The 27,106-nt window shown below is 47.6% G+C and overlaps 1 protein-coding gene and 1 long non-coding RNA gene across 2 annotated transcripts in view; one reads left to right on the top strand and one right to left on the bottom strand.

Annotated features, from left to right (window-relative positions):
• The window catches only part of LOC310711698, a 264,847-nt gene that overhangs the window by 188,462 nt on the left and 49,279 nt on the right, over positions 1 to 27,106 (bottom strand). The window lies entirely within an intron of this gene.
• VPS35 (VPS35 retromer complex component) lies at positions 116 to 26,296 on the top strand. Its single transcript, XM_083513620.1, has 17 exons — positions 116 to 231; positions 4,658 to 4,756; positions 5,392 to 5,488; positions 6,258 to 6,381; positions 6,696 to 6,878; positions 9,150 to 9,363; positions 10,846 to 10,929; positions 11,141 to 11,250; positions 14,153 to 14,249; positions 15,780 to 15,928; positions 17,239 to 17,446; positions 17,655 to 17,810; positions 18,958 to 19,080; positions 20,009 to 20,188; positions 21,976 to 22,215; positions 23,521 to 23,664; positions 25,118 to 26,296. Exons 1-17 carry the CDS (start codon positions 229 to 231, stop codon positions 25,295 to 25,297), a joined length of 2,391 nt encoding a protein of 796 aa, XP_083369746.1. The 5' UTR covers positions 116 to 228; the 3' UTR covers positions 25,298 to 26,296.

The following is a 27,106-nucleotide window of genomic DNA, read 5'->3' as shown; positions in this document are numbered from 1 at the left end:
AGCGTCCGTTGCCGCTCCCGAGAGCCAATGACTGCAGCGGAAGGGAGTCTTCCCCCTTCGGCTTTCGGCCAATGGGGAGCGAGAGTAGAAGAAAAAGAGGCGGGGTCCCGAGCGGGTTTCCTTTGTCACATGACAGTGGTGGGAAGTAGGGGGGCGGCTGAGCAGGCGCCTAGCTAGGAGGGGGTTTGTTGCAAGCGCTGCGGGGGTTGCAGTGAGCGACGCGCCACTATGGTGAGTAAGAAAAGAAGAAGGGGGTGGTAAAGAGGGGGGTGGGTGGGGGTCGCCCTGGCAAGAGGGGCTGCTCAGGCCTCCTTCTCCTCTGCAGTCCTTTCTATGGGGCAAGGCTGTTGGCCTGGCTGCTGCTGGTCCCCCCCCCCCCATTTAATTCTATTAAGCCTTATCAGTTAATTGGTTCTATTTATATAGCCGTCGATAAGTGTTCTTTGGGTGCATTGCAGTCAAAAGGAAACTGCAGAGGTGGACTACTGTAATGTGCTTTCCGTGGGGCTGCATCTTGAAGACGGCTTGGGGAACTTCTGTTGCTGCCAAAGGAAGCTGTCAGGGCCCTAAAAGTGAACGGGACAGGAGGTTTGAACACGCGACATGACTTTTGTGATTAGTTGTGCTGACTGTGATTAGGTGTGTTTTTCAGTGCAACTCAAAAGGGCTGGTATTAACCTTGAAGCCCCCCAAGCCTGCCTTTCCTCAACCTCTGGAACAGGTGTGGGCGACCTTTGACCCTCCAGATGTTGCTGAAGAACAACTTCCGTCATCCCTGGCCACTGGGCATGCTTGCTAGGGCTTTGGGAGTTGTAGCGCAGGTTCCCCGCTGTTGCTCTCGAGATGTTTTGGGCTGTAATTCCCAGGTAGCGCGGCTGTGCTGACCTGGACTGATGGGAGGGCACATTGTTGGGGAAGGCCATCCTAAATTGGCTGGGAATGAATTACTTTAAGATTGCCTGCACTCCTGTGATACTACCTGTAATCCAAGACTTGGATATGTGCTTGTGTACTGACTGGAGAATTTGGTTAGGATCAGAAGACCTTGTTGGTGGTGGCCTCGCAGTTGTGGAAGTTTTCCAGTTAATATTTCTTTGGACCCCTTCACTTCAGGCGTTGAGAATGTCTGCCAAACTTTTTACTAATGCCTTTCCTTAAGAGAATTCTGGTGATCTTATTAAGAATCTCTTACACATCTGTCTTCAGCCACTCAGTGCTTTGTACTCTAAAGTTCATTTTTCTCCATGGCTTTATAAGGGATTGGCTCTGAAAAGGGACGAACGTATAACTGTAACAAGCATATCAATATTAAAAATGCAACAATAATAACTGAATATTTTAATGCCACTCTTGTTTCAGGTTCAGGACAGTGTACAATATAAAACATATATATTTTTTTTTAACCCCCCACGATACACACTTAAAAAAAAGTTGAGCACAACCCTAAGTATGTTTACTATTGAGCTCAATGGGGGTTTATTATCTTCAAGAAGTGTGCTTAGAATTGCACTCTACAACTAAAGTAATTTAAACTGCTAAATTAAAAGACCATTTGAATTAAGGAAGTCTCTAGTTCATGTGGAGCTGCAAAGGTCCTGCTTAGCTGGCAAATACTTTTTCCAGAAAGGGGAAGCATTAAATAGCCCCAGGTGTGGCTTCCTTCATGACTAATGCTGCCATCCTGTGGAAGCCTACTCAGAAGTAAGCTCCACACTATGTAGTAGTGTCCTAGTAAGTACAGAGCCTTGCAGTGTCTTAAAATACTGAGAGGTTAGGGTAGGGCTGATGGGAAATGGGGGTCTGGCAACATCTGGTGGTCCAAAGGTTCCCAGCTCTTACATTGGGTGCTTTGTGTACATGGAAACTTCTTCATATGCAGATACAGAAATTACAAAAGAGGGGAACAAATGTGAAATCTGGATATTTTTAAATTGTTAACCTTATCAGAGCAATGAAAAAGCTACCTTGATCAACAACCAGGTTTGATAATATGCTAATTGCAAAAAACCCCATAAGTCCTACATAAGTTTGTGCAAACAGGAACTCCTAGATTTGGGTAGCTTTCTTACGTACCATTCTTTTGTTGGAAAGGCGCCTTCTTTGAGCCCAAAGAGACCTCTTCCTCTGCTGTTGGGATAGCCAACATGGAGTCTTCCAGAGATTATTGGACAACAACTCCCACCATCCCCACCTTTTGGAAGCACTGGCTGGGGCTGATGGGATTTGTAATCCAAAACATCTGATGAGTATCACTTTGAGGAAGACTGCATTATACTTAACAAGGCTGTGCAGCTGCATGGAAAAGCTGGCATTGAGGTAGATGGTTGGAGGTCAGGAACACTATTGAGTCTTGAGCTGAGGAACTTAAAAGCTCTCAGTGTGTTTGAAAATGGTAGGGATGAATAATCTTCAGATCAGAGCAGCGATAAATCATCTTCACCCAAGGAGCTTGTTGAAATAGCTGGACCAATAGTGATGATTAATTTGTCAGCTTATTCTATGTGGTGGTTTGCCTTGCTGGCTGTTATGACCATCATTGGAGGTCTTCCTCTTGGTGCCTGCACCATCAGACAGGACATGGGTGGCATCCTCGTTTCTGGAACCCTCCCCATTTCTATTCATCTGGCGCCTATTGTAATTTATATAGTTTATTTATAAGGATATATACTTGTCCCCACCACCAGAATTCCCAGGGGGGCTTCCAGAATATGAAAGTACAATAAAGCAAATCAGGTTAATGGTCTCTGGGTGTCGGCTAGAAACACTTTTGCTTATGGGGACATTCAGAGGCCTTGACATAGAGTAGCTAGACCATGCCAGCAGGGGCTGATGGGAGTTGGAGTCCAAAACATCTGGAGGGCACCAGTTTGGACTCCCAACTCCCATCCGCTCCAGCCAGCACGATTGTGCAGAAGGGTACCAGTTTGGTGAAGGCTGGGTGAAGACAGTGTTCTTCAACCCTAAGTCCCCAGATGTTGCTGGACTATAACTCCCATTATCTCTGGTGATCGGCTAAGCTAGCTGAGGATGATGGGAGTTGTAGTCTAACAACCTCTCGGGACCCAAAGTTGAGGAATACAAGAATATTTAGATTGCAGCCCTGTACTCACTCACCTGAGAGTGAGTGAACTAAATGGACTTTACTTTTTAAGTAGACACAAGCTTGCTGTTTGGGTCTCCACTGTGTTTTATGTTTTATGTTGCATTGTTTGAAAACTTAGATTGTCAGGTTGTCCTGAAAATGTGTCTTAAATGATACACTTTTAAAAACATAAACTAAGAGTGTTGGGCGTGCTTTCAAGAAAGGAGGGAAATGAGTCATGATTGTTAGCTGTCAGTATACATATGGCTATAGAATATATTTTTTAAGATTACTGAAAGATACGGGGCGGGCGGGGAGAATATAACAGCATGGACTTCTAAAAGCAAATGTACTTCACAGAGTACAATTATTCAAAATAATATACTCGGAACATACCGTAATTGGCTTTGTACACTAAAATAAATACAGTTCTTCTGGGATTTTGGTAAATCATTCAATGTGGTAACCAAGAAAAATAAAATCATTGTAAAAGTTGGCTGTATTGGCATTTCATTAAATGGACACAAGGAAACTTTGCAAGACATGTGAAATCCTTTCTAGGCCGGACTTTCTTGCGCTACCTTGGAAGAAAATCCCATGTGTTGACACTCTGCAGGGCCTTATTTACTTACTGTGAGGTGCTTATATCTTGCCATTCAATCAAGGAATCCTCAAGGTGGCTTACAACAGATTGCACCAATACAGCGCAAACAAAGGCCGCACGTTCAGCCCCACAGCCTTCAGTTCTTTGGCCGGTGGGTGGGGTGAGAGTATGCTTCTCTATGGCCAGAATGGACTTTCTACTTTTACATCTGCAGTCCCAGGTCCTTGCTGATCCTAGGGTCTGGTTGTCTTTGCCTACTCTTGGGCAGCTAAGTGCAGCATTCTCCATTACTGATCACCAGTAGTGTTGGTCCCACAAGAAATCACCATTCGCTTACTCCCACAATGGATAATTAACTTAAGAAACTGATTGCCGGGAGATGGGCTCCTGGGACCTAAACTCAGATTATTTTAAAAGAGAATTAGACGAATTTAGGGAGGAGAGGGTGATCAGCTGCTGGCTTAAAAGATCCCCCCCCGCCCCTTTCCATAAGGTTCTAGGTGGGGTTACAACAGTATGATATACAGTTATGAGAAGAGATTGAACTGCTACAATTATGAAAGGAGAGTTGTTCCAAGTGGAATGGAACCGTATAAACGGTATTTAGCCATGTGACCTACTTATTTAAGAAGTCCTGCCCTTCACTACAAGGTTGCAGGGTGGATCCCCAACCATACAGTAATGAAGCCCAATAAAGCAAATGAAAGCATGTACATCAGGCAGCAGAGGTATAGGGATCCTGCGTTGTTCGAAGATCGCACGCCAGTGGAAATGAATTCCTGGGGAGCAACAGCAGGGGAGAATGGTAGCTTCCTAGAAGCCTACAAGGAGGGCTTGAAGGGTTCTGATTGGTTTCTGGTTGGGGGAAGCGGGGTGATGGACTAGGTGGAATATCACTCTGACCCAGCAGCTCCTGCTCCCATGTTCTTGCTAGGAAGTAATCACCTGTTTCCCTTACCCCTTTTTCCTAGCCGACTACACAGCAGTCTCCTCAGGATGAGCAAGAGAAGCTCCTGGATGAAGCCATTCAAGCTGTCAAGGTCCAATCCTTCCAAATGAAGCGGTGTTTGGTAAGAACTGTGGGGCTTGATTCCCTTAATAGTTTGGGCCCAGAGTTCTTCAACCTCAGGCCCCTCAGATGTTGTTGGACTGCAGCTCCCATTATCCTCAGCCAGCTGTTGTTGATGATGGGTGTTGCAGCACAGCAACATCTGGCCCAGTGTCTGTTAAGGAGCGCCATCTCCCCTATGAAACCACTTACTAAGGTCTGCCAAGGAGACCCATCTCTTCAAGGCAATGCAGAACACCACAGGCTGCTGCTCTGGAGTATTCTTCCCCAAAGGCTGCCTCTCCAACCATTCTTAAGCATAAAATTACATTTCTTGTTCTTCTCAATTCATTGATTTCTGATATTGTGTTTTCAGCTTCTGCTGTTTTATTTGTGTTTCAATTTTATTTATCTTTGGATATAATCTTACTGCTGTAAAACTGCCTTTGAATGCCTATTCAAAATAGTGGCCTGGACGTCATATCAAAAATATATTTCAGGTTGTTCTGGAAGGGTGAATTGGCAGGTCGCTCCTTGACCTCCAGAGCACTGGATATTCCTGAAAGTTACAAAAGGCAATCACTGCCTGGTGGGGAACTAACTGGGAAATGAGATGTGTGACCAATAATCTTACTTTTAAATGTTTTGTTTTGTTAGGACAAGAACAAACTAATGGATGCCCTGAAACATGCTTCTAACATGCTTGGTGAGCTGCGGACTTCAATGCTTTCCCCAAAGAGCTATTATGAGCTCTGTATCCTCTTGAGACTTACCTTGCTGCTAGCTGAGTCTTGTTTGGGGTGATGGTGATAGGGAGGGAATGAACCTGGAACAACACCTGCAGATGGAAGAACCATGGGAGTGATTTTCTTGCTCATTGTATGATCCAACTCCTTGCTCCCATGCAGGGAATCCAGAACTGTATTATTTATTACATTTCTCAGGGTTGGGTGGATTAGCGCAGTGGTTCCCAAACTTTCAGGCCACCGCCCCCTTGGTTCCACAAACTCATCCCTAGTGCCCCTATCCCTATTAAAAGCATTCAGAACAGCGGTCTGCACGACTCACTAGGGATAATAAGAACATAATAAAATTCCAAATAATAACATTTACGTGCACATTTATTCAAAATCCAGTTGAACCATTGAGTTGAATTAATTCAGCAAAATTGATGAAGTTGATACCAGCTAATAGTTATTTACATCTCCAGCACTCCCTGCCACTCCCTTGTCTCCTAGGTAATCCCACCACCTGCAAAGGTTGGTACAACTCACTTTGGGAACCATTGGATTTCAAAGTCTTTCATTCTTCCTCTTGCCTAGCTATCTCTGCTTGAAGACTTGAGCTTTTTGCCCTCTGAAATGTCAGCGCCTTCCTTCCCGCTGTCCCTTCATCTGCTTTAAATTCTGAACTCTTCAAGGACTACTGATTTTCCCTTGGTATTTCTGGGTAGTCACCCACCCACTCACACAGCACATTACCTACCTGCTGCTCTAGTCTGAATCCTTAACTGCAAGGAAAAGATATGGCAATCTCCGATGAGCTACACTACCTGGAGGTGTACCTGACGGATGAGTTTGCCAAGGGAAGGAAGGTGACGGATCTCTATGAACTGGTGCAGTATGCTGGAAACATCATCCCGCGGCTGTAAGTAAATAAGAATCGAGGGTGACGTCTTGTGTTCTGGGCCCAGTAATCTGCTTTCTGCAACTGCAGTAGCTTTTCCATATCACCTGAAATTTTCCTGTGGTAGAAGGGAGCATGGTTTGGTGGGCCGCAAGTAAGTGGCCTCACTTGGACAGATGTTTTAGACTACAACTCCCATCACCCATAACAACCACACGATGGGAGTTGTAGTCCAAAACATCCAGAGAGTACAGTGTACGAGCAGGTTGCTTTTGCTTCTGTGATTTCACTTAAGTATCCTTAATGGTTTCACTTTCTCCTCCCTCCTCCCCTAGATATTTACTCATAACCGTTGGGGTTGTCTACGTGAAGTCCTTTCCTCAGTCCAGGAAGGATATCTTAAAGGACCTGGTGGAAATGTGCCGTGGTGTCCAGCATCCTCTGAGGGGCCTGTTTCTGCGCAACTATCTCCTTCAGTGCACGCGGAACATCTTGCCTGATGATGGGGAACAGACAGAGTAAGGAGCCTGGTGGGGCGGAAGTGGAGCTTTCGTAAGTGTGTTGCGTGTGTTTGGTAGGCAGACACTGGAGAAAAGCTGTCTGGACCCCAGGCATGGGCTGACGTCACCTGAGGCCAGCAGCAGCAGGTGCAATTAGTACCTGGAAGAGAGGTCACCTAAGACCCCTGTGTGCACTGCCTTGGTTCCAAGATGGAAGACGCTGGAGTGTAAATGGAGAGTCCAATCAGGAGCTGCCAATTTCACCTCTGATAACAGCGATGGCTCCCAACTTGGGCAGCCTTTTAAGCAGATCAGACAAATTCATGGGAGGATAAGGCTGTCAATGGCTGCTAGCTGCCATGGCTGTATTAAGAATATAAGAGGAGCCTGCTGGATCAGGCCAGCATCCTGTTCTCACAGTGGGCCAACCTGATGACCCTGTGGAAAGCTAGCAAGCAGGACCAGAGCACAGACACAGTCTCCAGCAGCTCTTGAGACCCAAGATGCTGATGCTTGGTCTGATTCAACAGGGTTTCCGTGCAGTTTGCCAATCATTTGAGGTTCCTTTTCCTGTCTGGAGAGCGGCCCAGAAAGTTTTCCAGGATCTTCTTTCTCAGTTCAGCTCATCTGCTGGCAAATTCCCACGTGGGAGTGAACATCTCACCCATTCTAGTTCTGCTTAAAACATTTAACTTGAAGAGTTAGCGTTACAACTTATACAACTGCTGGTCTAAGGAAAACAAAGTAAAAAAACTGTACAGAGAATCCTTCCATCCTGTCTGCTCTGGACAGAGTAACACGCACCTCTTTCAGAGCCCGTCTAATAGAGAAGTCGGTTGCTGGGGAGAAAACTTGTTGCTAGGGGCAAAACTGTGCAAGGATCATTTCAAGCCTTATTTTTTAGACTACACTTACACAGAGCTCTTCTGATGGTCTTAAGTCGTGGTTGGGCAGGGGAAGGGAGGAAACCTGGCTCTCTGCTTTGGGACGTTTACCAGCTATGCAAGTTGCTTCCCAGGAAGCTGAACATTGCAAGTTGGTTGCATTCTTTCGCTTTCGTTCCTTGTTTAAGAAACAAAATAGCTTGGCCCTCCAAAGTTATGAGCTGATCTTCTATTGCAGCCCCAGGGGTAGAATGTGGCCCTCTAGCCTTCTCTCTCTGGCCTCGGGACTCTTACCGAGTGCACTGCCATCACTGGCTCTGCCTTTTCCCCTCCTGGAGTGTTTTCTGCTGGGTGGAATGTGTCCTTGAATTCTGAGGACTCTTGTTTGTCTGGATGGAAGATAGAGAGGGTTGTGTGTGTGTGTGTAGAAAGTAGCCTCCTGTACAAAAGCTACCGTATTTTTCGCCCTATAGGACACACTTTTCCCCCTCCAAAAATGAAGGGGAAATCTGTGTGTGTCCTATGGGGCGAATACAGGCTTTCGCTGAAGCTTGGAGAGCGAGAGGGGTCGGTTCGCACCAACCCCTCTTGCTCTCCAGGCTTCAGGAAGCTATCAGCAAGCCTGGGGAGCCCTGCGGGAGTTCCCGCAGGGCTCCCTAGGCTGTGGATAGCAGTCTGCCGCCCGGTGCGCGGGGCGCCCTGAAGCAGAGTGCCCCGTGCTTTGGGCAGACATTGGCCAGCCCCACAAGCTCGGGGGACAGCGGGGAGGCGCAGCGCCGCCATCCCGCTATTCCCCGACCTGGTTTGGGGGGGGGAATAAAGGAAATTTCCCCCCTTTATTTCCCCCCAAAAAAACTAGGTGCGTCGTATGGGACAGAGCGTCCTATGGGACAAAAAATACGGTAAGTTTGTATTGATTTATTTGCCTACTTTTCCTTGAAAGGAAAGGACCCCCCCCCTTCACCCCCATTGCCTGATACATTGTCATGCACAAAACCTCCTTGCTGAGCACTTCTATGGGAAGAGACACATTATGTACAGGAGCACAGCACAGCTATGGGAAGAGACACACTATGTACAGGAGCACAGCTGAAAAGGACACTCAAATCTTGTTTGGAAGAGATGCAAATTGTATGATACAGTGTGCGGCTTTCTCCCTAATCCGGCACAGGCTTTTAAAATGGAGTGGTTCCCAGCGTGCGTTTAAATCCAGACAGGGGTTCTTCAAGCTGCGTATATTTAGCCCAAAGAGGGCTCTTTTTAATGAGCATCTCTCTTCGTGGTTCAAAGAGGATGCTGCTTTGTTTTATTTAAAAAATGGATTTGACCCTCATCTTGAAAGCAAATCCTCTCTGACCTCCTATATACCCGTAAAAAGGAAGTGCTTGCTCTCTTGACTTTACAGCGAAGAAACGACCGGGGACATCAGCGATTCCATGGACTTTGTGCTGCTGAACTTTGCTGAGATGAACAAGCTCTGGGTGCGAATGCAGCACCAGGGACACAGTCGTGACCGAGAGAAGAGGGAGCGCGAGAGGCAGGAGCTGAGAATCCTGGTGGGAACCAACCTGGTTCGGCTGAGTCAGCTGGAAGGGGTCAATGTGGAGAGATATAAGCAGGTGAGATGGTTTCTTGGCTTGGCTTGGCTCCAGTTCTGAGTTGGCCTTTTCAGGTGTGGCTCTCTGCTTGTGGAATGCTCTTCTATATTCAGGCACACCTGGTGCCATCACTGTGTCTATTTCTAGGCAAAATCATTCCTTTTCAACCAGGCTTTGGGCCCTTAATTTGGAGGGGTTTAAGTATATTTGTGGTCACTCCCTTTCTTATCTTTTAACCACTGGGTTGTGTTAAACCTGCCTTTTTATGTACATTATGGAGGTGTTTTTAGATTTTTCTTTTGGTTTTAATTTTTGTGTTATTTTGTAAATTGCTCTGGGTAATCTTTCATGAAACAGTGTGATAATATGCTATTAATAATAAAAAGAAGAACAGCAACAATAAAAATGAATTGGTTAGTTGTAGTTTTTTTACAGCTGCAGAAAATAAAGTTATATTATTTTGTCCCCAGTAGTCATAGCTTTTAATTCAGATTGTTAGTCACCTAACAGAGAGTTTTCTCTAGGCCATTGGTTTTCAAGCAGTGTGTCGTGGCACCCTGGGGTTCCTTGAATGATGGTCAGGGGTGTCGCAGGCAACACTGGCCTCTGTCCCTCTTTCCTTCCCTCCCTCCTCTGACACCCTCTCATGTTTCTGCCTTCCCAAGGCTTGCACAGCTATTTGTCATAGCAGCCCTGGCTGCAGGTTCCCCAGGTGAATGGTGCCTCTGGGGCTGGCCAGGGGGTGCTTCCCAGGCCCCTGTGGGGCAGTGTGAGGAGTCACTTCTCTTAGGGGTGGGGGGGCAGCTCAGAGACCAGGGGCAGCAATGGCAGCTGCTCAGAGGATTCCCAAGGAGAGGGGAGAGATGGCTGAGGGAACACTCCACAAGGGAGGGTGTTTGAGAAAGGGCGAGGGGCTGCCAGCTCTACAGGCAAGGGGTGACATAACTGGGCTCCTGAGCCCTACAGGGGTTCTCCAGAAAGAATGTAGTTGGTCCAGGGAGCCGTGGACTCAGAAAGATTGATAGCCTCTGATCCAGGCAACTAGGAATACAACTTAAAAACCACACAAAATCAAACATCAACCACCAGCCATCAAATTTAACAAATCAGTAGCAAAACCACCAGCAGCCTCCACAGGGAACAAACTAGCAACTCTGAGCAACACTAACATAAAAATTTGACACAGCAGGATCACATTCAGTCCAAGTGCCGGGGTGAAGATGAAAGTCTTAACCTGGTGTTGGAAAGCTTGGTGGTGACACCAGGCAGGCCTCATTCCAGAAAGTGTTCTGTGTTGGTGGTAGGGGAGTGGACAAGTCAAAAAGCAGCCTTCCAAGTCTTGGAGGGAAACACTCAGATGAGGGTCTTGGAGGGTCTGGGTACGTGCATCCTGGGAGAAGTGTTTAAGTGGGGAATAGATTTTAGAGATGGGAGCAAGCGGGGAAGCTTGCAGAAGGCCCAAGGGAGGGAATTGACACACAGCTCTTTTTTTCTTCTGACCAGATTGTCTTGCCCGGCATATTGGAGCAAGTTGTTAACTGCAGGGATGCCTTAGCTCAGGAATACCTCATGGAGTGCATCATACAGGTGAGCCTGCAGAGGGATATTACAGACTGCTTTGGTTAAGTGGCATGGCCAGTACATAACAGCATGCAGGGTGTTTCTTCCTTTCGACTCTTCTGGGCCAAGGAAACAGGAAGCAACTGGGCATAGTGGTGAGTCTGTGGGAAGTATGGCAAGCGTAGAGAAACCATTGCCCTGTTCTGCTCAGCCAACTGACTCTTACTGCTCTGTCTAGGTCTTCCCGGATGAATTTCACCTCCAGACCCTGAACCCTTTTCTACGAGCCTGTGCAGAGTTGCACCAAAATGTGAATGTGAAGAATATCATCATTGCTTTAATTGACAGGTGTGTAAGGAAGCATTTTAATGACACATCAGGTGGGGAGGAAACCAATAGGCACTCAGAAAGAACAGCTTATCTATCTTTTCCCGGTTATGAATTTCTCTTAATGGTTTCCAGGTCCTTTGCTCCATGCAGTCTTGTTATCTTAAGCAAAAAAAGCCCCCACTGGTACAATTCCTTCCAGTGATTGGTGGAGCTCCTGTGATGTCATGGAATGCTCACAACCTTTCTTTGGAGTCTGGCAAGAGTTAACCCAGGGAAGTCTTATAGACAGTGTAGCTTTCTGTTGGGATTAAAACACACAGTTGGGGGTTAAAAAAGAAAAGCTGGTCTTGTTTGTAAGAAGTAAAGTTAGACTGGGAGTTTGACTAGAAAGCGGAAGCAGGAGTAGAGTAAACAGAAGACTGAGAAGAAGGAGCCAGAGTGAAGGCTGGGCAAAAAGGCTGCAGGAAAAGTTTTGTTAAGGGGGGAATGCATATTGCTGCTAAGCTATATGCCGCTTAACTCCCAAAGGGAGTTCTGAGTGGCTTATAAGTATAAAACCAAAGCATGAAGATGCATATTTAAAATACACAATATGACGATTCCATCAGAATAAACACCCACAATTAAAATGTGTGAAGAAGCAAGCCAATTAAAACAGCACGGCAATTAAAACTGCTTAAATAGCCATTATAAAACAGGAGGTTAGGTCAGGTGGAACGCTTGTCTGGAGCAGGTGTGCTTTTCAAGAGCCCACTCTGCAAAATCATGAGGAAATGAGGTTTTATCTGATTTTTGTTTTTGTTTTTTGGAGGGGGCAGAAGAGATCTAGCATTGGCAAACCAGAATAGGGATTCTCAAGCTCACATGTGGCCCTCTGGATCTCTCTCTCTGGCCCTTGGGAGCCTTCCCAGGCCACAGCCCTCACTGCCCTTACTTCACATCTTCCATGCATATTTTTGCCTGCCTGAAATGTGCCCTTGAAGTCTCATGTTTCTCGCTTGCCTGTGTGGAGGGCGTGTGCAGAAACCAGCCTACTGTGCAAGGGTAAAATTTATATCCCTTGCTCTGCCCACGTTTGCATGTGGCCCCAAAAAGGTTACCCAGAAGATACTGCGGCCCCCGGACTGCAAAAGGTTATCCTCCCCTGCTTTAAGCAGTAGCAGTTGTGTGCTGTTGGCAGGGAGGAAGATAGGGAGGAGGGAAGGATGTCTGCAAGCCAGCAAAGGCTCTTGTCCATGCCGACAGCTTGCTAACAGGATTGGGGCATGTGCTGTTGTCAGAAAAGGGTATTGCTGGGTTTGGGTGCTTGGAGGGCAGAAGAAATTAAGACGCATAGAGGCAACAGGAAGGTTGAATTTCACATGGATTGTTAAGCCAGCCAGCCATGCCTGTTTTGCAGGTTTTGGCATGGTGGTTTGGGAGATGTCGAAGCAGAGTTTTGCCATTCCCTCTTGCCTTTTCCCTTCCCTTTCTGCAGATGGATAGCTGTGGTTGGAGGCAACAGTGCTTCTGAATGCCAGTTAAGGAGGGGAGACGGCTCTTGTGTTCTGGTCCAGCTTGCTGGATTCCCATTGCAGGCATCCGGTAGGACGCTGGGCTAGATGAAGCCATGGGCCCGATCCATCAGACACCTCTTTTATGTTGTTGGTTGCATCCAGCTAAGCTTTACTCAGAGTAGACCTACTGAAAAGAATGGACCCCAATTAAGTCATGCTCATACTCTTCCAAGTAGGTCTGTCTAGCGTTGGATACAAGCTCGGATGGCAGCGTTATCAGCATCTTTCCGAGAAATGTGTGTGGGTGCATTGGTGTCTGTGTTTATAAAGCTGATTGCCTTTTCAATATTGGCAAACGTTTGCTTTTGCATGGCAGACAGGGATAAGCTGTGCATTTGTGTGGGAGCAATGGGTGATTCAGCCGCTCGGAGTGAGCTGAGCGCCTGTATGTTTGGAGGTGGCTTTGCTTTGATGACCTCTCTGACTCACGCAGGTTTGCATTGCTTCGGGAAAAGCCTTTGTGCAACGTGAAGCAGGCAACCTTTGGGTGACTTTTTGTACTCTCTCGCTTGAGTGTTTTCCCCGGTTATTTCTCTGGAACATCCAGTCCTCTCTGCAGCTTGAAATGGCGAGAGATGCAGGTGCAAACCATCCATTTATTTCTCTAATTCCAGTGTTAAAAGCCCAGCGCTTGACAGATTCCCCCCCCCCCCCAGTTCATCCTTTTGGCATCTACAGTGGTGCCCCGCAAGACGAATGCCTCGCAAGATGAAAAACTCCCTAGACGAAAGGGTTTTGCGGTTTTTGAGCTGCTTCGCAAGACGAATTTCCCTATGGGCTTGCTTCGCAAGACGAAAACGTCTTGCAAGTTTGTTTCCTTTTTCTTAACACTGTTAATACAGTTGCGACTTGACTTCGAGGAGCAACTCATAGAATGCGGTGTGGTAGCCTTTTTTGAGGTTTTCAGGAATGATGCAAACTATAGTCCAAGAATCTGAAGGGCCACACGTACTGATGTAATGCTTCCTAATGTAATGTCCACAGGGGCTAGGAATTGTAAGGCGGCTGCTCACCATACATTTAAAGTGCATTCAACACATACTGGAAGCACTGATTTCCCGCTCCAAAGAATTCTGGGAAGTGTAGTTCCCCCTCATAGACTTACAATCCCCAGTACACTTAACAAACTACGACTCCCAGGATTCTTCAGTGGAAGCAATGTGCTCTTAAATGGGCATTGGATATATTTTAAATATAGGATGTCTGTACGCTCTAGAAACCTAGATTTTACTTTGAGAGGAAGTAGATGCTAACGCCCCAGCTCTCAAGCACCCTGACTTGGGAAAGAGCTTCGGTGGGTATTGCTTATGAGTAGGATTGGCCTGCAAATCACATTTCCCCAAACTTCCTTTCCACGGCTTTAGGCTTGCGCTCTTTGCTCACCGAGAGGATGGGCCAGGGATCCCTGCTGACATTAAGCTCTTCGACATTTTCTCCCAGCAGGTGGCTACTGTCATACAGGTAAGTGGAGAGTGCGGCCACTTCCCTCAGCAGTTTTTTTAAAAATCGGACTAACTCTGGGTAGTCCACAAGTGCAGCTGCTGAGTCTGACGATTGGCTAGTCAAAAGTGGCTACTGGGCTGGGTCTCCTCCCGGTCCTTGCAGTGGGCTTCGGAGACCCTTCAAAGTGGCACCTACCGCCCCCACCTCTTGTGTCATGCATGACATCAGGTTTAGGGCTGGTGGGTGTGGCTTACCTGAAACAACTTCACAGGCCAAATGGGGAGGTGTGGTGGGCCAAATATGGCCTGCAGTCCAGAGGTTTCCTGCTCCTGATGAAGTGTGTCGAGGGCATCTGAAGGCAGCCCTGTTTAGGGAAGTTTTTAATGACTGATGTTTTAATGTATTTTTAATCTTTTGTTGGAAGCCTCCCTGAGTAGCTGGGGAAACCCAGCCAGATGTGTGGGGTATAAGTAATCATTTTATATTATATTATTATTATCGGCTCCATCCTAGCTTCCTTGCGTTGCACGGGAAAATCTGAAAGATTCTTCTAAGCCTGTGTTTCCCAAACTTGGGTCTCCAGCTGTTTTTTGAACTACAGTTCCCATCATCCCTGACCACTGGTCCTGCTAGCTAGGGGTGGTCGGAGTTGTAGTCCAGAAACAGACCCAAGTTTGGGAAACACTGTTCTGAGGGGAGGGTTGGACTAGATGACCCTTTGGTGCACTTCCAATTCCACAGTCTTGTGCGTCTATGAAAAGCCTCTCTGCAATTAGGGTCCATGACTGCTTAATGCAGAAAGGTTGGGACGGAGGAGCTGGTGTTGGGACTCACTTTATGCACCCCAACCCATTTTGCAGTGGGGATGCGGGTGGCGCTGTGGGTTAAACCGCAGAGCCTAGGACTTGCTGATCAGAAGGTCAGCGGTTCGAATCCCCATGACGGGGTGAGCTCCCGTTGCTCGGTCCCAGCTCCTGCCAACCTAGCAGTTCGAAAGCACATCAAAGTGCAAGTAGATAAATAGATACCGCTCCGGTGGGAAGGCAAACGACATTTCCGTGCGCTGCTCTGGTTCACCAGAAGCGGCTTAATCAGGCTGGCCACATGACCCGGAAGCTGTATGCCGGCTCCCTCGGCCAATAAAGCGAGATGAGCGCCGCAACCCCAGAGTCGGCCATGACTGGACCTAATAGTCAGGGGTCCCTTTACCTTTAACCCATTTTGCACCCTTATACATCTGTCTGAGTGCCTCAGCAGTGCTTGTGTGTGTTAAGAAGGCATTTGGGAATCCAAAAGAGTCTCCATACGAGTGCCTCTTCCAGTTCCGATGCGTGTAGGCCTTTGACGTGGACATCTTGCAGAAGTTGCACAAGCCTGGGTCTGAGCAGCGTCTGAAGGAGAGAGCACCTGTCCCGTCCCCCCGTCCCCCATCAATGCTGCCCTGTGTCTGTGCGTGAATTATAAATGTAATAAATGCAAGTGCCCTTTCTGCAGCCGCCTGACATGCAGATCTCCTCTTTATTTTCCCCGCGGTGTCCGCAACTCCAGTCTAGACAAGATATGCCTTCGGAGGACGTGGTGTCGCTTCAGGTCTCTCTCATTAACCTGGCGATGAAGTGCTACCCGGATCGTGTTGACTATGTCGACAAAGTGCTGGAGACAACGGTGGAAATCTTTAACAAGCTGAACCTGGAGCAGTGAGTGGAGGCTGTCTGGCTCGCGGCAGAGCAGGCCGCGCTCCCTGCTAATTGGGGGTGGTGGGCGGAAGGGGACCGAAACCAATTAAGTCTGCCTGGCTAAATTGGCCTGGCTCTTTTTCTTCCAAGTGCAGCAGATGGTTCTGTCCTAACAATGAATTGTTGCTGAATGGCTGAACCTTGACAACAGGAGGTCTAAATGTTTGCATTGGGCAAATATCACTTTGCTTCTAGATCTGTTTCTGCTGTTTCCCCCCCTCTATTTTCCTGAGATGTCAACTTCCAAAAGCAGGGCCAGGGGGTGGAATCCATTTGTTGTTTTTCTCCGGAAGCCAGAGGGCCCTTGAGTGGCTCCTGCGGCAAAAGAATGAAGTACAGTGGTGCCTCGCAAGACGAAAATAATCCATTCCGCGAGTCTCTTCGTCTAGCGGTTTTTCGTCTTGCGAAGCAACCCTATTAGCGGATTAGCGCTATTAGCGGTTTAGCGGCTATTAAAAGCTTAGCGGCTTAGCGGCTAAAAGGCTATTAGCGGCTTAGAAAAAAGGGGGGGAGCGAAAAAAATCGCAAGACTCGCAAGACGTTTTCGTCTTGCGAAGCAAGCCCATAGGGAAATTTGTCTTGCGAAGCGCATCGAAAAACGGAAAACCCTTTCGTCTAGCGGGTTTTTCCGTCTTGCGAGGCATTCGTCACTGTAGAAGTAAAAAAAAGAAAGAAAAGAATATTGAGCCTAGGGAAACTGGTTTATGAAACCAAACTTGTCTGGAAACCAAGCCCCCATGGGGTTACATTTAAAGGAGCTGGGGATATTTAGCCTGGAGAAAAGGAGTCTGAGAAGTGGTAGTGTAGTAATCTTTAAATATACAAAGGGTTGTCTCAGGGAAGATGAAGCAAGCTTGTTTTCTGCTGCTCCGGAGAGTCGAACCCGAACCAATGACAAGAAAAGAGATTCCAACTAAACATTAAGGAGGACTTTGAGGGTAATTGCTGTTGGGTCGTTTCCAACTCTTCAATTCTGTGAGAGTACCAGAGTGCTCATAGCCCTTCCATACTCATGTTTTTACTCCTGGTTTACTCCTAGGCGACCTTTATTTCAGTAATATAATTTGGGGGCATGGAGTCACTTTGTTCCTGTTAAGAAAACAACTGGGAGTCAAGAAATCCTTTGCTGCTCTGCTGAAAATCACCCAGAAATCTACCAACAGATCCTGATCCCTCCTCTGCTTCACCTGTGTCCTAAACTATAGGAAACTTGATACGTGCCAATCCATTGTTGCCTGCTTAATTCTTAATTCATTTTTTTTTTTTTTTAGCATCGCCACAAGCAGCGCTGTATCCAAGGAGCTGACAAGGCTCTTGAAGATCCCGGTCGACACCTACAACAATGTCCTGACTGTCTTGAAACTGAAACATTTCCACCCGCTCTTTGAGTACTTTGACTACGAGTCCAGGAAGAGCATGAGTTGTTACGTGCTCAGCAATGTGCTGGATTACAACACGGAAATCGTCTCCCAAGACCAGGTAGGGAAAGAGCGTAATGGAGTTGGCAGCATCCGGACTTCAGAACTGCCCCCTCCCTGTTGACGTGAATACCTTAGTTGTATTTCTTTCGGTGCCTGCCTAAAACCTTTTGGTTCGTGGCTGTTTGATCCAGGCCAGTAGGCGTTGCATACTGAGCTGCAGGGAGCATGAGCTGGGCCTCACTGCCCTTATCCTCCGCCTCCTGCAGGTAGATGCCATCATGAACCTCGTGTCGACGCTGATCCAGGACCAGCCAGACCAGCCGGCTGAGGATCCAGACCCCGAGGATTTTGCAGACGAACAGGGCCTCGTGGGCAGGTTTATTCACCTCCTCCGTTCCGACGATCCTGATCAGCAGTACCTGGTATGGCTTCTTTAAAGCGTTGGAGTGGGGCTGCTTCAAAGAGATGCTGTTCAGCGGTGGGGGACCTTGGGCCCAGGGGCTGAATGCAGCCCCCCAACCACTCTTTCTGACCCTTGGGGCTCTCCCCAGGCCACACCCCCCCTCCTTGACCACACTCCCTAGTGGCCCTTGCTTTACACTCCTGAGTGCAAAAGCAACTGTATCCTAACTTGTGATTCCCAGCAACTGCCATTCAAAAGCGTTGCTGCTTCTAACTGTGGAGGCAGAGCATAGTCATCAGCCCTCAATAGCCCCCTCCTCCATGGATTGGTCAAATCTTTGTTTGAAGAGAGCCAGCGTGGTGTAGTGGTTAAGAGCAGTGGGCACGTAATCTGGGGAACCGGGTTCGCGTATCCGCTCCTCCACATGCAGCTGCTGAGTGACCTTGGGCTAGTCACACTTCTCTGAAGTCTCTCAGCCTCAGTCACCTCACAGAGTGTTTGTTGTCAGGGAGGAAGGGAAAGGAGATTGTGAGCCGCTTTGAGACTCCTTAAGGCAGCCTTTCTCTACCTGTGGGTCCCCAGATGTTGAACTACAACTCCCATCACCCCTAGCTAGCAAGGCCAGAGCTCAGGGGTGATGTTGAGTTGTAGTCCAACAACATCTGGGGACCCACAGGTTGAGAACCGCTGCTTTAAGGGGTGTGAAAAGCGGGATATCAAGTCCAAACTCTCCTCCTCCTCCTCCTTCTTCCATCCAAGTTGGTGGCCATCCTTAGCTCCTGTGGGAGGGAGTCCCACAGTTTTAACTCTGCGATGTGTGAAGGAAGTAAACCTGATACTTCTTTTAAACTGGAAGGGTTGAGGACTGAACCTGTATGCAAAGAACCTGCTTTGCTGTGGTTCCTCCGTAGCCATCTTTCTCTTGTGCTTGCACATTGGCAAATAAGATTGCCTGCTGACTTGTAGAATCGTGGAATTGTAGAGGTGGGAGGTAACTCCCCCCCCCCCCCGGTCTTGCAGGGATCTTTCAAAGCCAAGTTGATGCCTGTTATTTAGTTCATAAAGCAGGGGGTTGGTTTTTTCGGAAGGGGGGGTGGCGCCTCCCATCTTGCCTCCCGTCAGTTATGGACATATCATCGTGTGATACATATATTCTCTTGATTTAGATTTTAAACACGGCCCGGAAACACTTTGGTGCGGGAGGAAACCAGCGCATCCGTTTCACGTTGCCTCCCTTGGTCTTTGCTGCCTACCAGCTCGCTTTCCGCTATAAGGAGAATTCTAAAGTGGTGAGTGAACTGAGCCCAAGATGCAAATCCTGACAGGTTTTTCCTCTGTTAAGAACATAAGAAGAGCAGTGCTGGATCAGGCCAGTGGCCCATCTAGTCCAGCATCCTGTTCTCATGGTGGCCAAGCAGGGAGAGGCTTCTTCTGGGAAGCCTGCAAGTAGGATTCAAGTACCAGAGCACACACTTCTCCTGTGGCTTCCAGCAACTAGTATTCAGAAGCATTGCTGCCTCCGAAAGTGGAGGCAGAGCATAGCCATCATGGGTAGCAGCCGTCAGTGGCCTTTATCCTCCATTAGATGGGGTTTGGGTAGAAACAGTTGAGTAAGAGGACAGTAAAATGGCAAGCTGCAAGAGATGAAGTGCTTAAAGAGAGAGGGAGAGAGACATGTTCAGTGATCAAGGGTTAAATATCTTAAAACTTTCAGGAACCGCCCCTTCCCCCATGGCGAATAGAGCGAGAACAAGAAGCAGCTTCCTTGAGCCTGTCTATATGGAACTGGAACCCTTGTCATCTTGGGTTCCATTCTGGTGGGATATAAATATTCACAGATTTGGGTTTTCCATACAGTGGTACCTCTTCAGGTTACAGACTCCGCTAACTCAGAAAGAGTACCTCGGGTTAAGAACTTTGCTTGAGGATGAGAACAGAAATCGTGCGGTGGCAGCAGGAGGCCCCATTAGCTAAAGTGGTACCTCAGGTTAAGAACGGACCTCCAGAACGAATTAAGTTCTTAACCCAAGGTACCACTGTAATTTGTTCAGGTTGCGGAATTCCAGTTCTTGTTGCAGATAAATGTGGAAATGTTAAGTGGAGCCCTCTTCTTGGCCTCGTCTACCAAGTTTGCTTCTTTTTTCTGTCGTACTTTTGTGACAAAGTATTTTCCTTTGATGTCTTGGCGTTGTCGTCCCCCCCCCCCCCCGCTTTTAGGATGACAAATGGGAAAAGAAATGCCAGAAGATCTTCTCGTTTGCGCACCAGACGATCAGCGCTTTGATCAAGGCCGAGCTGGCAGAGCTCCCTCTGCGGCTGTTCCTCCAGGGGGCGCTGGCAGCAGGAGAGATCGGGTTTGAGAACCATGAAACGGTGGCTTACGAATTCATGTCCCAGGTGAGCTCGGCAACGGTTTTTCTTCCCATTCCTTCCAAAAACATAAGTTTGATGTGTAGACTGGTCTGATAACAGAGTTGCACATGCTTATTCTATGGGGTTGAACCCTGTGCCGGATCGAGAGCCATAACTGAATAAGGACCTAATTAGTGTTCTCCTGGAGAGCATCCTGTTCTCACCAGTAGCTATCAATAGCCCTTCATGAATTTTCTTATCTTTTAAAGCCATCCAAGTTGGCGGCCCTCACTGCCTCCTATGGGAAGGTGTTCCGTAGATTAAGTATGCACTGCATAAAGTACTTCCTTTTATGTGTCCTGAATCTTCTAGCACCCAGTTTCATTGTACATCCATGAGTTCTAGTGTTACATAATTATAGTAATAATAATTTATTATTTATACCCCACCCATCTGGCTGGGTGGCTCCCAACAGAATATTAAAATACAGTAATGCATCAAACATTAAAAACTCCAGATGTCTTCTAAAAGTCAGATAGTTTTTTATTTCCTTTGACATCTGACGCCACTACCGAGAAGGCTCTCTGCCTGGTTCCCTGTAACCTCACTTCTTGCAGTGAGGGAACCACCAGAAGGCCTCAGCGCAGGACCTCAGTGTCTGGGCAGAACGATGGGGGTGGAGATGCTCCTTCAGGTATAGTGGTCCGAGGCTGTTTAGGGCTTTAAAGGTCAGCACCAACACTTTGAATCATGCTCAGAAATGTACTGGGAACCAATGTAGGTCTTTCAGGACCGGTGTTATATAGTCACTAGTCCAGCTGGAAAGAGGGATAATTTTTTTTTATCTATCCACTTTCTCCATGGCATGCATAATTTTATAAACTTATATAAGCGGCCTCGGTCCAGTATATCTGAAGGAGCATCTCCACCCCCATCGTTAATATCCAGAGATTTCAGGGACTGAAGCAGAGACTTCGCACATGGGAATCAGGTGCTCAACCCATTCCCCGCTCTCCCTGAAAAGTACAAAAGACCCTGTATAGCCACCCTCTCCTGGCAAGGAGATCCAGCTGAAATTGATCCTACGAAGCAGAGCAAGATGTGCTACTAGACCATAGTTGTCAACGTTTCCCTTTTTTAAAGGGAAATTCCCTTATTCCGAATAGGATTCCTTGCAAGAAAGAAGTTGACAGCTATGTACTAGACAGTATGTTAGGAGACTGGCCAGAAGCATGGCATCGAGTCATCAGAGAAGTACTTCGTCCTCCAAAGTGCCATGCAAACACTTTTATTTATTTCATAAAATTTGTACATCGCTGGATTGGAGAACAACAACAACAACCCTCAAAAGTGGTTTACCAAAGATAAAATAATGACACGATCACTAAGAAAAGTTGACAATATTTTACAACTAGCAATACTTTACGACTAATAATTTAAAATAACAATAGACTAAAAACAGATTAGAACTCTCATCAACTTTATAAAACACCTGAGTTAGGCTTGTCCTAAACAAAAGTGGTGTGAGGGGATCATATAGGCCAGGGTTTCCCAAACTTGGGTCTCCAGCTGTTTTTGGATTACAGTTTCCATCATCCTTGACCACTGCTCCTGCTGGCTAGGGATCATGGAAATTGCAACAGCTGCAGGGCCACAGATTCCCCATTCCTGCTGTAGAAAGTCATCTTGAACATCCCCTTCTCTCATGTTCCAGGGAGCTGAGAGCTCTAGCTTTCTTCGCTTGTTTGTTTTTGTGAAAGCCAGGAATTGCCACAAAGCCAGTAATCAAAACTTCCGGCTGTCCGTCCTCCCTCATTTCTCTTCTGAATCAGGCATTCTCTCTGTACGAAGACGAAATCAGTGACTCAAAAGCCCAGCTGGCTGCAATCACCTTGATAATTGGGACATTTGAGCGGATGAAATGTTTTGGCGAGGAGAACCACGAGCCCCTGAGGACCCAGTGCGCCCTGGCGGCTTCCAAGCTGCTGAAGAAGCCGGATCAGTGCCGAGCTGTCAGCACCTGCGCCCATCTCTTCTGGTCCGGCCGGAACATGGACAAGAACGGAGAGGAGGTGAGGGAGTGACTTGGACCGCAGCTCTTCCATCAGCTCCAGGAAGCACAGCAGCTGCTTGGCCCTGCTCCTGGGGTGGGGTGGGAGTCAGCTACTGTCCCAGAATCTGCCCAACCTTTCCACTTGCTGATGCTGATTCTGACTTGGATTTGAGGGGTTGTCCGTGTGTCGAGGGCTGTGGTCCTCTGCGTGGTCCCAAGACACTTCTGCGTTGCGGGGGTTGGACTATAGATGACTACTTGCATCCCTTTCAACTCTGCCATTCTCTGACTCTGTGGTCTAAAGGCAAACTTTCTGAAGTTAAGCAGGTGTGAGTCTGATCTATGCCTGGATGACAGACTCTAGGGCTGGGTGATTCCTGGTATTCAACATTGCGATATATCACCAGCTAAACATTGTGATAAACTGATATATCACAGCGTCTGAAATAAGAATGGAGCTGTGTAGAGGTGCTGGCTTGCTTCACAGTTTTCCCCATGTCGTGATTTTGCATAGCACACACACACACACGTCATGATTTGTGATATATTCCCCGGTCAAAAATTACAAAACCGATATCACAATATGGGCTTCAAACCAGTTTTGGATGATACATCAGTATCTCCCAGCCCTATGATAGACTGCCTGGTAACCTCGCATTCTCTGCCTTGAGTTTCATGACGGAAGCAAGGTGGGAATCGAAATGTGCTTCAGTCAGAGGTAGGGAACCAAAAGTGCCCCTTGTGGCTTCTCTTTCTGGCCATTGGGACTCTCCCCAGACTACACCTTTCACCAGTCTTCCTCCACACTCTCCTCTTGAGTGCTTTTTGCCTGGGAGGAATGTGTCCTTGAGCTCTCAACTTTGGCTTTCCTGAACAGTGGGGGATTAGAGAAGGGCAGTGTGTGCTCGCTGTACTCTACCAAGCTATGTTTTGTTGCCTCTGGTCCCACCCAGTGCTGGAATGTGGCTCTCACCAGGTTCCCTGGAAAGGAATGTGGCCCCTCTGGCTTTGGATAACTTCATGGGCCGAGGTGAACACTGAAGCTGAAAAAGGATCCCCACTCCTGTACTAAATGAAATAGTTTCTTGCGAAAGAGCCCCGTTGAATATGGCTGGGCTAAGCTGAGTAAATGCTCATAGGTTGGAGGTGGAAAAACAAGTTGGTGGTGACAGTGACTGTGTAGCTATTTGCATGCAGTTGGGACTTGCTGGCTCAGTTGCAGTTGCAGTGGGGTGAGAGCAGGAACGGGGTACATTGTGCCCCAAGAAAGTAAGACTTGGATATATGGGAAATGCTGACCAGCTCTTTTCTGTTTGGTGCTTAGCTCCACGGCGGGAAGAGAGTCATGGAGTGCTTGAAAAAGGCATTAAAAATAGCAAATCAGTGCATGGACCCCTCTCTCCAAGTCCAGCTCTTCATAGAAATTCTCAACAGATACATCTACTTCTACGAAAAAGAGAACGATGCGGTAAGCGGAAGAGTGCCGAAACAGCACATGGGTTTGGAGGTCTTCTCAGTGAGGAAGGCTGGGCTTGGATGCCAGTGGCCTCCAAGATGTTGCTGAACTACAGCTCCCATCATCCCTGCCTGTTGGCCTTCCAAACTGGCTAGGACAGATGGGCACTGGAGTCCAGCAACATCTGGAAGACTGCAGGCCCCCCCCCCCAGTCTAAATAAATACTTGATAAACAGCTCCGCGTTTTCCTCTGAATAGCAGTGGAGTTTTCCCTCTGCTCCCCTTCCATCTTTTGGAGATCCTGGGTATTTCACAAGCCGGTCGAAGACCCTGCATGGGAAAAGCAGCTGTGATGGAGGGAATGCATTAAACACTCCACCCACACTGGCAGCGAGTTCCTGCCTTGTGGAGCTGTTTTGCAGTGTGGCTGCAGACCTACAGAGTAGTGCTATGTGTGTGTGTGTCCAGTTGCTGGGGATGATAGGAGTCAGAGTCCGGCACAATCTGGAAGGCTGCAGATTCCCTATCCCTGATTTATGTAGTTACTTAAGAGTTGTGTTCAACATAGCGCTAGGCAAAATATTACACCAGTGTCCAGATTTCATCGTGTGCAGCAGAGCCTTGTCCCCTCCCCCTGTGCCACCCCCTAAATCTGTTCTGGGGGCTCCCCCAACCCTTCATAGCCAGATTAGGGGACTGCAGGGCATGCATTGGGGGAAGGGAGGAGCATGGGGGGGGGCGTTGGAGCTAATTCAATTATGTAGTTGAATACCGCCCCTGATCATCTTAGTCCCAAGCACTGCGAGGAAAAATAGTTGCAGGGTAGCTTATCTGCAGCTACCGATTTCTTGACTGGGAAGCACCCAGAATATTTTTATTTTATCTGTTTCTATAGAGCTGTTCTTCAAAGTAGGTTGCAGGGCAGGAACCGCTGCATGGTTCAGTTGGGCGACTAGTTCCATGGACTAATAAACCCAGCTGCCTTCTGCATCCTGCCTTCGTTATATACCGTATTTTTCGCTCTATAAGACGCACCAGACCATAAGATGCACCTAGCTTTTGGAGGAGGAAAACAAGAAAAAGAATAATCTGAATCCCAGAAGCCAGAACAGCAAGAGGGATCCGGCTTCTGGGATAGCCTCTTGCTGTTCTGGCTTAGCCACGCGAAGCCTCTCCCGGGCAGTGGGATGAAGTCTCCCCCAAGAGCCGCGCTCCCCTCCTTGGGGAAAAGCCCCCAAGAGCCGCACATATGCTCCACGGGGCTCTTTAAAGGGAGCGCTGAGGAGAGCCTCCTGCCTGCATTCACTCCATAAGACGCACACACATTTCCCTTTACTTTTCAGGAGGGGGAAGTGTGTCTTATAGAGCGAAAAATACGGTACATTGCTCTCTTCCTTCTGATCAAAGGTTCTGACTTCCTGTTTTTTTCACACGCCGGGCTTCATTGGTTCTTTTCCTTTCTCAGGTGACAATTCAGGTTTTGAATCAGCTCATACAGAAAATCCGGGAAGACCTCCCTAACCTTGAATCGACCGAGGAAACGGAACAGATCAACAAACACTTTCACAACACGCTGGAGCACCTGCGCTTGAGGAGAGAGTCCCCCGAGTCGGAGGGCCCCATCTACGAAGGGCTGGTCATATAGAGGGGGAGCCTCCTGTGTGTTTGCACCACACCCAACCGGATCACCTTTCCATTTGCAACACAGTACCTGGCTTTTGTTTTTATTACGGCGATGCTAGAGTTTTCATAGATTTGTGCCTTTCGGAAGTGCCAAGTTAGGCTATCTGCTCTCTCTGTCTCTCTCTCCCCCTTTTTTGCTTTCATTTCTGTACTTGGCATGTATGTGCGACGTGTTCAGCGCTTTGCTTCCAAGCACTTGCGTTCACCACTTCTACCAGGTTTCTTCCCCCCCCCCCCAAACTTCTTGGACCAGCAGCTCTGTAGAGACCATCAGAAAAATTAGCATGGCTGAAGTCATTACTTCCTTTTTAAAAAAATAAATAAATAAAATCCATGTGGCAATGCCTCCCCCTGCCTCTCTCTCCCCCCCTCTCTTGCATTCTAATTTGTCTTAGATAACTTCTCTTCTCTGCCCCCCCCCCCCAGTTCAGAAACCTTTAATGTCCTAACCTGGCTTTCCATCTGCAAGTGTTAATAGGTAGGGGGGGTGTTGGTTAGTTTTTACAGAGAGCTTTCATTTTCTTTATAGGTTGGATTCTGCTTCTACCCTTTCCCCCCTCCCTACCCCCTGAGGTTATGTCAGATTTTTCTTCCCTCCTATCCCTCCCCCACCCCTCTTAAAAACTAGAATATATTAATGCATGTTTTTGGAGTTGTAAAGCACCATGCTTAAAAATTAAATTCAGAAGTTTATATTTTGCATATGGAGGCTCTGTGACCCACGGTGGAGGGCCAGTCATTGTGCACAGGGCGATATTTATCAAGGAAACTTTATTTCCGCATAGTATTGAGGAGGAGGAGGAGGTGGTGGAGAAAAGTAATAGATGAATTGTGGTCTCTATATAGTTCTATGTATAACCTTTGTTACTGTAAAATTTAGAGGGGTGGGGGAACGCATTACACAGTTCTGCTCCGTATCATGAATTTGCACCAGTGAAACCAATAAAGTTGCTATTAACGAGTCTGGCTCTGAATGTCTCCCATTGCATCTTAAGGCGGAGGGGTAGCCATCGTGGTGTCCTGCGGGTGCCGTTGAACTACAGCTCCCATTGTCTCTGCCCCGTTGGCCATGCTGGCTGGAGCCGATGGGAATTGGAGTACAACAACATCTAGGCAGGGACACAGGTTCTCCACTCTGTTTTAAAGGTTGGATTTCTCCCCCCACCCAGGTTTGAACAAGGTCCCATCATGCCCCCCCCCAAAAAAAAAACAAGAAAGGGCAGCCTTTTGGCTTAAGCTAGGGATGAGGAACCTGTGACCCAATGGTCGGGGCCATAGTCGTAGGCCATCAACAACACCTGTCTTGTGTCTGTCCCTACCCCAAACTCATTCAACACCAGGAGTCTATCTACAGCAGGCATAGGCAAAATCCGGCCCTCCAGATGTTTGGGACTACAATTCCCATCATCCCTGACCACTGGTCCTGTTAGCTAGGGATGATTTGCCTATGCCGGGTCTGCAGTGTGAGCAAACAGATGGCCACAAATGACCTCAGGTTTATATTTATAGTTATTCTTGGTTGTAGTTGGCTCTTCCACCCGTAGATACCTGGAGCGACCTGCAGAAAAAGGGGGCAGAAACACTAAAAGCAACCCCTGTTAAACCATCACTGAAAGTGGCAACTAAAACAGCAGCAGAATTGGATAGTAAAGCCCAGAGGAAAAGAAAAATCCAGCATTGTCAGAAAGGAGTGACCCATTGCAATGAGTAATGTTTGATGTTTTATCGCGTTTTTAATATTTTGTTGGGAGCTGCCCAGAGTGTCTGGGGG

Source organism: Podarcis liolepis (assembly GCF_965112155.1).
Source record: "Podarcis liolepis genome assembly, chromosome: 7".
Classification (NCBI taxonomy): Eukaryota; Metazoa; Chordata; class Lepidosauria; order Squamata; family Lacertidae; genus Podarcis; species Podarcis liolepis.
This window is presented reverse-complemented; position numbering and strand designations above follow the sequence as displayed.